Source organism: Phaseolus vulgaris, chromosome 7 (genome assembly GCF_000499845.2).
Source record: "Phaseolus vulgaris cultivar G19833 chromosome 7, P. vulgaris v2.0, whole genome shotgun sequence".
Classification (NCBI taxonomy): Eukaryota; Viridiplantae; Streptophyta; class Magnoliopsida; order Fabales; family Fabaceae; genus Phaseolus; species Phaseolus vulgaris.
Genome location: NC_023753.2, coordinates 8,921,491 through 8,933,085, shown reverse-complemented (window position 1 = coordinate 8,933,085; position 11,595 = coordinate 8,921,491). Strand labels below are relative to the sequence as shown.

At 29.5% G+C, this 11,595-nt stretch overlaps 1 protein-coding gene across 2 annotated transcripts; it reads left to right on the top strand.

The window, feature by feature from the left end:
* The first annotated feature begins 1,527 nt into the window (after positions 1 to 1,527).
* LOC137827994 (receptor-like protein EIX2) lies at positions 1,528 to 5,119 on the top strand. Of its 2 annotated transcripts, XM_068634385.1 has the most exons (3): positions 1,536 to 1,931; positions 2,781 to 4,268; positions 4,830 to 5,119. In XM_068634385.1, exons 1-2 carry the CDS (start codon positions 1,619 to 1,621, stop codon positions 4,250 to 4,252), a joined length of 1,785 nt encoding a protein of 594 aa, XP_068490486.1. In that variant the 5' UTR covers positions 1,536 to 1,618; the 3' UTR covers positions 4,253 to 4,268; positions 4,830 to 5,119. The 2 variants fall into 2 exon arrangements, 1 of the variants encoding a protein (XP_068490486.1); XR_011083803.1 differs by lacking the exon at positions 2,781 to 4,268 and having other exon boundaries at positions 1,528 to 1,931.
* The last annotated feature ends 6,476 nt before the right edge of the window (positions 5,120 to 11,595 follow it).

Below are 11,595 nucleotides of genomic sequence, written 5' to 3'. Positions count from 1 at the left end.
CAAGTAGATGTTAATATAAGTGAATGAGCATTTTAGACTACTTATTTTGAGCTTTAGTTCGATAAATATTATATTATATAAGTTTTTTTTTTGTGAAAAAATTTAAGCTTTATATTGGATTTTGTAGAATATGTAGTGTAATTGTCTATAATTTTTGGGATGTTACATTTGGTAAACTAAAAAGTAATATACTTTAAAATTTTATAAATAATTATGTTTCTGATAAATAATTAAAATAATAAATAAATTCAATAAAATTATATTTTAATAATTTATAAAGTAATTTAGTTAATATATTTATTTTAAAATGTAATTTTTTATTTATTAAATTTTATAATTTAAAATTATTTAAATGAAATATATATATATATATATATATATTTATATATTTAAATTGTTCGTTAAATTATTTTGAAAAGTGATTTTATGAATATATTAATATATAAAAATGTTTTATTATGCAAATCAAATTAACTAGAATTTTTTTACTCTAAATCACTGCATTTGTTACTCTCTTCCTCTCTTTTTTTTTTTAGTTTTTTATTTCCCACTCAATGCAAAAACAGCATAATGGGGTGACAGATGACAGAGAAATAAAAGGAGGTAGTTAGCTGAGAGAGATAACAGTTGTTATAAATTTTATTATTTAAAAAATTGTAAAGAAAATGTGGATTTGAATTTTTCTTTCAGATTTCGTTTAAAAATATATTTCTATTTTTTATATTTGTATTATTTATTTTTTAAATAATATCATTTAACTTTTTTAAAAAGAAAATTTTAATTACATATACAAAATATAATTTTAATTAACGAGAAAATTATTTTTTATTTTTAAAAATATTTTTTTAAGAAGTTTTTAATAATAATAATACACAATTTTTGAAGTTAGGTATTAAAATGGGATGAGTATGTAATTTTTTTTATCCAATACTCATCTCAGTCCTTATATATGTCATCGTTTTAAATTATTAAAATATATTTAAATTATTAATTAACTTAAAAAATTTATATTAGTAGCTTGCTTCTAAAACATACGTTTAATATTTTTATTCTTATTTTCTTATAGAATTACACCATAAATGAAAATAAATAATATCATTTTTTTATAAATCCTTTAAAAATGTCTTAATACAAACGTGTTCTTGGGTGCATGATCCAAAATCGTTTTCTGGGAGACATTTTATCAAGCTACACTGCCATTGATTGGTTGGGCAGATTGCGAAGAAATTTCGTATCGAAATCATGTCAAACCTAAAGACATTTTGTCCTTTAACACAATTTATTGTGATTGGTTTTTATAAAAAAATTCGTATTTTTATCTTATTTAACTAATTTTTAGTTTCATGATGTATAATAAATTAAAAGTGTTTTTATTATATAATTGTAATAATTAATAAAAATTTAAATGCTTTTATAACGTTTTAATATATATTTATATCAAACTTTTAATTGTCTAATTTTTTTATTATTAAAAAAGAGACGTGGACATGCAACTGTAATAGATATGAAAGATTTGTTGAAGGACAAAGTCTAATCTAACCAGTTTAAATATTAGTACCCTCTGAATGAAGTTAAAACCATCCTAGCCCTAGTTTGCCCCTTCATCTCTCTGGTACCAATGAATGCCTTTTCCTCTCAAAATGCAGCCATTTTGGCATGGTTACTGTGCACACTCATGCTAAATACTGGCACCTGCAACAACTTCACCATTGGTTGTAACCAGAAAGACAAGTTGGGTCTCTTAAACTTCAAGCAAAGAGTAATAGATCTATCCCGTGTGCTCTCTTCGTGGAACCCTGATCAAGATTGTTGTCAGTGGAGAGGAGTTAACTGTGATCACATCACTGGTCGAGTCACTGGGCTCAATCTCCCATGCTCTACAACACTTGCAAATTACATTGACAAAGAAGATAAATCACACTGTCTCTCAGGTTCTATTCACCTATCCTTATTGTTGATGGAATTGGAATTTCTAAATCACTTGAATTTGAGCAATAATGACTTCTTAGCTCTCCAATTTGATTCTATACATCAGAATTGTCATAACCTGTCTGTAGTTTCTCAGTGCGCCAACTCTTCTTCTCTTGGTTATCTTGATCTATCACTTAACGACAATCTTGCCATCAATAGTCTTCAGTGGCTTTCTCGCATTTATTCCTTGAAATATCTCAACCTCGGTGGAATTGATCTTCACAAGGAAACTAACTGGCTTCAACCACTCACTATGCTTCCATCACTTTTAGAACTCATGATGTCTGATTGTCAACTTAAAGACCTTAGTCCATCTCTTCAATATGTCAATTTTACTGCACTCAATTCTCTTGATCTTTCAAGAAATGAATTTAGCTCAGAGTTGCCTAAATGGTTATTCAATCTTAGTTGTGGTATCTCTTACTTAAGATTTGCGAGAAATTCTTTAAGAGGCCAATTACCTGAGGCATTATTAAATCTTCAACAGCTAGAGTACTTGAACTTCGAATTTAATGACCTGGATGGACCCATTCCTTATTGGTTGGGAAAATTCCAATATCTAAAATATCTTAATATTGGACTGAACAAGTTTTCTGGATCCATTCCCCCAAATTTGGGAAATCTATCATCCTTAATTGTATTGAGTGTTAGCTCAAACCAATTCACAGGAGTTGTGTCTGAGAGAAATTTTGCCAAATTGTCAAAATTAAAAACATTAATTATATTTTCGTTACCACCATTAATCTTTGAATGTGACTCCCACTGGGTTCCACCTTTCCAACTTGGACGATTGACTCTTGGATTTGCAGGTCCTAACCTTCCAGAGTGGTTGTATACACAAAGATATCTTAAACGTTTATCTATTTTGAATTCATCATTTGTGGCCAAAAGCAAATTTTGGAATTTTGTATCAAGAGTGAGTGAACTAGATTTAGAAGGTAATTTGATGTTTGGGAACCTGTCAAATAATGTGTTGTTGAACTCTTCATTCGTCAATCTATCATCAAATGATCTAAAAGGTTCCCTGCCTCGATTATCATCAAATGTGGCGATTTTCGAAGCATCGAACAACTCATTATCTGGAACAATTTCTCCTCTCTTGTGTGATCATAAGATGCTGAATGGAAAAGGCAGTTTGATCTACTTAGACATCTCTCGTAATCATCTATCTGGAGAGCTTACAAATTGTTGGAAGAATTGGAAATCATTGATTCATGTTAACTTGGGAAGCAATAGTCTGACTGGCAAGATACCATCGTCAATGGGCTCCTTATTTAGTCTTGCCTCACTACATTTGCATGAGAATAATCTCTATGGCACGATTCCTACCTCGCTACAAAATTGTCACTCTCTGTTGCTCTTTAATGTGCGTGAAAATAACTTATCAGGAAATATACCACACTGGATACCACATGATGCTAGGGTTCTCCAACTAAGGTCCAATAATTTTAGTGGTAACATCCCAACACAGATTTGTCAAATATCTTCCCTCATTATTTTGGATATTGCTGACAACATAATCTCAGGACAAATACCAACCTGCCTGCATAATATAACATCTTTAGTTTTCAACAATGCTTCAGAGAGCAGTCTTTATTTTTCCTTTGCTCTTTCTAATTCTATCACATACGTCTTCGAAGACGGTCTTGAGCTGGTTACAAAAGGTCGAGTATCAGAATACCGTAATAACTTGCACTTTATGACCTTAATTGACATGTCAAGTAACAATTTGTTCGGAACAGTGCCTTCCCAAATGTTCAGCCTCGTTGGATTGTGCTCTTTGAACTTGTCTCACAATAAATTAATGGGGAAAATACCATATGAGATTGGCAACATGAGAAGTTTGGAGTCCCTTGATCTTTCAGCAAACCAATTTTGGGGTGAAATTCCTCAAGGCTTGGCCAATTTGTTCTTTCTCGGAGTCTTAAACCTATCATTTAACAATTTCAGTGGCAAAATTCCATCTGGGACACAACTTCAAGGGTTTGATGCAGTGAGCTATATTGGCAATCCTGATCTTTGTGGACTTCCACTTCCCAAAATCTGCTGGCAGGATGGTGAACATAAAGACTCAAAGCCAATAGATGAAGATGAGGATAAATATGAATTTTTGTCATGGTTTTATATTGGAATAGAGTCTGGATTCGTCACTGGCTTTTTGGGAGTCTTTTGTGCCCTTTCCTTTAATAGAAAATGGAGGCATGCTTACTTCAGGTTTCTTTATAATATGAGAGATCGACTTTATGTCATGGTGCTTATCAAAATGAATTCCTCTGGTTGAGCTCAGACATATACTGGTGAGTGAAACCATGCAATTCAAATACTTCTTTAAACTTCACCCTCTCTTTGTTATAAATCATAAATTTTCTCATTTCATTCGTGTTGCATGTCTCAAAAAATGATTAAACGTTTTTCATTTTTACAACATTTTCTTTTTAAGACCACCAATGACATTTGAGATTTTTCTTTATTTAGTAGTTTTAGTTTTGTTGAGTGAAATAGCTGGTTGTTTCGGTTTAATTTGTAATAGAATTGAAACATCCATGAAATGATCATATTTTTTATTTTTTTATTGATAAAAAAATATTTTAATTTTAATTAATAAAATTGAGAAAAAAATGAACAATAAAAGAGTAGAAACATTATTTCGCGGATATTCTACGATGAATTGAACATTTAAATTTTAATGACAAACAGTTTTTAAAAAATAAGGATAGAAATATAATTTAACTAAGGATATTCTATGATGCATTAAAAATGTGAAGTAACAAATATTATACGTAAGTCCACTCAAAGCTTCTATGCATTTTGATTTGTTTTACTTTGGTGATAATGCGTTTATTATGTTATATTTTTAGGGCTTTATCGTTTGTGAAAAGAAACAAGTCATGAAGTGAAGGTAAGAGAAGAGCTATTAAGCTACAATGACAAGCACTTCCAGCACTGAGAAGCTCAGTATCTAGATCTATTTATTATTAGATGTTGTATATGTTGCTTTGAGAAACCATTTTTGTATGGTTTTGTTATTGTTATTTTCTCTCTTTTTCATTTGTTTTATGTTGAGTATTGTGTGTGAGAGAGTGCTAATAATTGTGTTTTGGAAAGATATTATTTTACACCATCTCTTTTATTGATACCCATTTGACAATTATTATTCATAATAAAATATTATATTACAATAATAAAATAATTATAAATATAATGTTATAATAAAACAATAATTTATAAAGTTGTAGTTTTAATGCAATAGAAAGGTGGAAGTTTCAAAATATCATGAGTGTTCTTTTAATATAAATTTCTCTATATGACAAATTCTATTTAATCAAGAGTGGGTCAACTTATATGCAATAAAAAATAAAGATAAAATAAATTATTTGATTATGTTTTTTACTCCAAGGTTAACATTAGAGTAATATGATTTAAAAAAAAAGAGAATTGATTGATTTAATATCTTACTTATTTGATTTATTTGTATATCATTTGATAGATTCTAGTCAGAATTAACACATTTCTTTTTATTGAGACTTGAAAACTAACTTTTGAGAAATGAGAGACATTTCTCTTATTCAAACTTTAAATCTCATTTTGAATGAAGAATTTACCATTAGCCTTAAAAAAACATTTAAACAACAGTATTACACTATACCTAATTTCTCCTCCCACATGTTTAGCTTTACTGGTTTGTTCTCCTTGAGTTTGTCCCACAATAGTTTAACGGGGAAAATACCAAATGAATTTGACAACATGAAAAACTTGGAGTCCTTGGATTTTTCAGTGAACAATTTTTGGGGTGAAATTCCTCCAGACTTGTCCAGTTTATCCTTTTTGAGTTACTTAAACCTGTCCTTCAACAATTTGACAGGACAAATACCGTCAGACACACAAATGCAGGGGTTCAATATACTCCACTTACAAAAAATTGTTCGCAGGATGTGAAGCCTAAAGACACAGTGCCAACACATGAAGATGAACATAAATCTGAATTTCTGTTGTGATTTTTTATTGGAATAGAATATGGATATGTGACGAGATTCTTAGGAGTTTATTGCATTATTTTCTTCAACAGAAAAATGGAGACACGCATACTTCAAATCTCTTTACGACTTGAGAGATCGACTTTATGTCATGATAGTCATCAAAACAAATTCCTTCCGTCTCTGTTGAGGTCTATCAAGTTGCACGATTCTACCGGTAAATAAAACATTTCCACTGTTTTGGTGTTTTTGTATTTTTGGATCTTACCTAATTTGGGCCTTATCTGTTTTGATCAAGCCCAATACAGTTTCTTTTTTCTCTTTGTATTATAATGCTTGGCATCATTAGATGCATAAAAGTGAATAATACAAAAACTATTCTTTTCTTTCTTCTTTTTGTTCTCTGTGCATCCTTATCTTACTTATTAGTAAAGTAAAGGAATCTCATATATTCAATAGCTTCATTACTCAATATCGCAACCCTTGGAATCATAATATCACAAGTATTTCTCATCATACATTTGTAAAAGGCTACACACCCATAAAGGTATCATAACAAATATATAATTCATCAACTTAAAATGATTCCAGCGTAGACCGTCTAACACCAATAAAATAATATTATAGATAAGTTCAGATGACCTCAAGTTGTCTTCCAATGATAAATCCAATTAAGATAGTATCCAAAATGGATATGCAATTAAACTGGTTAAAAATTAACAATAAAGTAAAAGAAGGTTAAGATTGTTGTGTAAAAAAAATAGATGATTTGAACATGCTTAAACGATGTACTTTGTGTTATACAAATGTGTTTATATATGTGTGTTTATATGATGTGAGTGATTTTATATCCATGTATTGTATATTTGTGGTAATTTTACAGTTCTGAAGTTTCTGTTTAATAAACTATTACTTGAACAATTACCTTACTACCTCATCCATATTAGTTTGTCAACACATTAATACAATATCTTAGTTATACACTTTAACCTAAAAAGAATTTGAAAAAATAAAATTTTGAAAAGATGAAATTTCTAATAAAATGAATGATTAACACTTTATAATCTATTTATAACTTTTTATTATTTATCTATTGTAAGGACCGAGAAAAATAGTCTTAGAGTAGAAATGGTACAATTAAAATGGCACCTGAATATTTTATTATTAAAGTGAAAAGGCTATATAAATAGAAATTTAGTTATTCAGGTTTCATTTTAAAAAGAACTATCATCTCTCTAAAAACTCATTTTTCCTTTCCTCTGCCTTCTCTCTAAAATCTCGACCTCCTCGCTCATCTGTTTGACGATCGGAGTCCACCATTGGACTCGTGGCAGCGAAGACTACAAGACTGCCCAATCAGAATCTCTTATAGAGTAAGTTCAGTTTTGTTCCTCTTTTTCCTTTTCTCTCCATTCTCTCTAAGATTCTGACCTCCTCTTTCATCAGTTTGATGATCAGAGTCTGCCATTGGACTCCTGGCAGTGAACTCTACAAGTTTGACCGATCAAAATCTTAGATAGAGTAAGTTCATTCTTGGCTCTTTTTCCTTTGAGTTAGTTTTGATTTGGTTGGGTTGCCTTTTAATTTAAGTTTGCATGTTAGGTTTTTATCTTCAGAATTAGTCTCTGTTAGCTCAGGATCCTAGTGATGTAGTTAGATTTGTGATTAGGACTCTGTGGTGCAGGTTAGGGTATCCTTAAGCTTTTGGTGGGTTTGGAGCTCTTAGTGAGCATCTGCTAAAGTCCAGGTAAGGGAAGCTAGTTTAAAATCTTCAATAGAACCCTAGATTAGAAGATTTGAATGTGAGTGTGACAGGGTCACCAATTCCAGATTTTGTTGCAAGATTTCTTGTTCTGAGTAGATGGTAGTTTGTTTGAAATTGACAGTGTTGTGATTGAGAATTGGTTGTTTGATTTAAATGGTTTTGGAATTAGAAATCATATATATGTATAAATGGACATAATAACTCAATGATTCAATGAGAGTGATTGTATCATGCTGAACATGAACTGTCAATGTAATGTGTAGAATTATAATTTATGAATTGAATGAGGTATTGATTTATAATCTTATAGGTATATTAAGTTATGCAGAATTTTTCTGCATATTTCGCTCAAGCTAGCAAGTTCTAGCTCAAACTAAAATTATGGGTGCTCTCTGGAGGATTTTAGCTCAAGCTAGCGAATTCTAGCTCAAGCTAAAATTCTGGGTGCTCTCTGGAGGATTTTAGCTCAAGCTAGCGAATTCTAGCTCAAGCTAAAATTTTGGGTGCTCTCTGGTGGATTTTAGCTCAAGCTAGCGAATTCTAGCTCAAGCTAAAATTCTGGGTGCTCTCTGGAGGATTTTAGCTCAAGCTAGCGAATTTAGCTCAAACTAAAATTATGGGTGCTCTCTGGAGGATTTTAGCTCAAGCTAGCGAATTCTAGCTCAAGCTAAAGTCTAAAAATAAAATAAAATAATAATAAATAAAAATATTAAACTAATTTTTATTTGCTTTTAAAGGATTGATTTATTTATTTATATATAGCTTTTCTTATAAAGTATGTAAACTTTTATTTCATGTATAGTTAATTGAAAATCTCTTTAATTGGAAAATTATATGATTAGTCAATGAATTGTTGTGTATTTTGGATATTCTAAACGTTGGTATGATTTGATTGTTTGATGTGGATATTATGAGGTTCAAAATATGAATTCTAATCGAGACATAGTATTTTCAGGAAAGAAAATACCGTGTTAAGATTGTTTAGGATGTGCATTGACTAGGGATTCGTCTAGAAGGAGATATCCTGACTCTCCTGAGATAATGGAATCATATAGATGAAGTTATTCAAGTGGTGAGAGTCGAAGGAGGTTCATATGAATGAGTAAGTTGTTTGAAAGATAATTAACTTGACCTGTTATATGAATTAACCCTGTCATACTAGGAGAGAGATGATATTGAGATTAATTATGCGCATAGCTGTGTGGATTTCACAGTGATGTAGTATGACAGGTGCAGATCTCTGAGTCAAGTGTCTATGTGTTATGAGTCAGTAGAAGTCTGACATGAGAAAGATGAATATTGAAATTGTTGATAGACACTTGATGGTTATGTGAAATGCATGAGAAATGATGAATTTATGTGGATGTTTAAACTCATATTTGTGTTATAAGTTTTAAAAATACCTAGCTTACCCTTTGTTTTGTTTTGTGGTTGTTTTTCTTTGATCTGTGATGATCGTGTATTTTACACGGGAGCAGATGATGTTACAGGTGATAAAGTTTCTCGGTGAGAAGATGGATAATGGAAAATGTTTATTTTTCTTTTGAAATTTTGTTTTAAAATTTATATAAATGTTTCAAGTCTTATGAAGAGAGAGATAATTTGAAACATTAAAATAATGAAATTTTAGATATATTTGTATTATGTTTATATATTTATTTTAATATTTCATACAGATTATGGTTATATATATGAAAAAATATAGGCATGTTACATTTGGTATCAGAGCAGTTCATCCTTAGGATGACCTGAGGGTAGTGGGTTCATTATGTTTCTTCTGCTTATAAATAATTATTGGAGTCTTAATTAAAGCTATAGTGAAAGGTTTTCAAATATTTTTTAAAAGGTTTTTGAAATCTTGTTTGTGCTATAGTAAATGTGTGTTCTAAATGAAAATTTTAGTATTAAGAATGAAAGGATCTTGATAAAGTAGTGAGGGTGCACACTCATAACTGAATCGAGATGATTCTCTATCTTAATTCTAAAAGTTTGATGTTTAGCATATATTAAATTTTTGTGTGATTCATTTTATTTTATTAAGTGTTTTTGTATTTGATTGAAAGTTGTCTTTTAGATTAACAGTTGTACATCAATAATTATTTTGGTATAATACTTTATATTATAAGTATTATGAATTTGTTGATAAACTTAAATTCTAGATGATTTTGAGATTGCTTGCCTTTGTAAGATCTAGATGTTGTCTTCTAAATGAATTGATTCTTTATCAATTACATTTTTATGGGAATAGGAATAGAAATAGAAAACAATAGTTTCAAAAATCCCTAGAAAGTAAAAATGGATAGTTACCCTATAAATGTAGAGCAAGTGCAAGTTAGATTTAGTTGTGTCAAGGTTTAGTTTCAGATACATATAAGTTATGAAGAGTAAATAAGCAGTATGTTGAAGGTTTAAAGATTTAAGCACGTGTTTCCATGGGAAGTACCCAAGTTAAGTTCCAAGATGAAAGTATGAATTTTCTTTGATCTGAAGCTTGGAAGATGTTAGTGTTGATAACACAACATAAGATGGCTCTAGCTGAACAACAAAGCTTAAAAGAAAATTTGAGATTTTATGGAGAAAGAAGTTTACAAGTTGATTATATCATTTTGAGAAGTATCAATGATATTGAGAAAGAAGAAAGGTGAGATATCTTAATTGTGTTTAGATTATAGTTAGACAAAGAAAATTGTTGAAAAGGAGCAGACAGAGAAATTACTTGGAAAAAAAAAATCATGCAGAACGGATGTTGTTTAGTTGATATGGATTTGAAAGCATTGTGTGATTTGAAATTGACACACTAGCTTATGCCAAGTATGTAGGAGATGAATTGGATATTATTCCAGGAATGGATTGGCTATCTGCCAATCACATTTTCAAAGGTTGTGCTCAATGAAAGATAGTGTTTTCAAATTCCAATGAGTTAGAATCTATGTCTACTCAACAAATGTGGTCTGAACTGAAGAAAATATCAAGTTGTTTTATAATTTTTGCTCAGATGGGAGTTAAGAATGAAGATGAGATGAGTAGTATAAATGTGGTGAAGGAATTCGTGGAAGTATTTCCTAAAAGAAATACCTGAATTAACTCTAAAGAGAGAAGTAGAATGTTACATTGATCTGGTACCTGGAGTTGGACCAATGTCAATCGGAACTTAGAGAATGACTCCAACTATTATTAAATATTATTAATATTATTTAATATTATTTAATATGATTAATATTATAAATATTTATTAATATTATTAAATATTTATTAATATTATAAATAGTGTTAATATTATTAATATTATAAAAAATGTTAATTTTATATATATTTTTATTAATACTATTTATATTATTAATGTTATTATTATTGATATTATTAATTTTTTTATATTACTAATATCATTAATATTATTATTATTAATATAATACTATTTATATTATTTAAATTATTATATTAATATTAATAATATGTATAAATTAGTTATGATTATTATTATTTATGAATATGAATTATGTTTTTATAATTTTTCATATTATATTAATATTTTTAATATTATGTATATAATTATTATGATAATAGTTGGTAGGTAATAGAGATCAGTGGGTGATAGTTCGTAAGTAATAGAGATTTGTGAGTAATAGTTGGTAGGTAATAGAGATCCGTAGGTAAAAGTTGATAGATAATAAGATCCGTAGGTAATAGTTGGTAGGTAATACTGAATTTACCTACAGATTCAGAATTCGTGGGTAATAGTTGGTAGGTAATGCTGAATTTACCTACGGATTCAAAATCTGTAGGTAATGTTGTTCGTAGGTAATATCCATAGGTAATGCTGAATTTACTTACGGACTCAGATCCGTGGGTAAAAATTCGTAGATAATACTGATTTTTTTTGTAGTG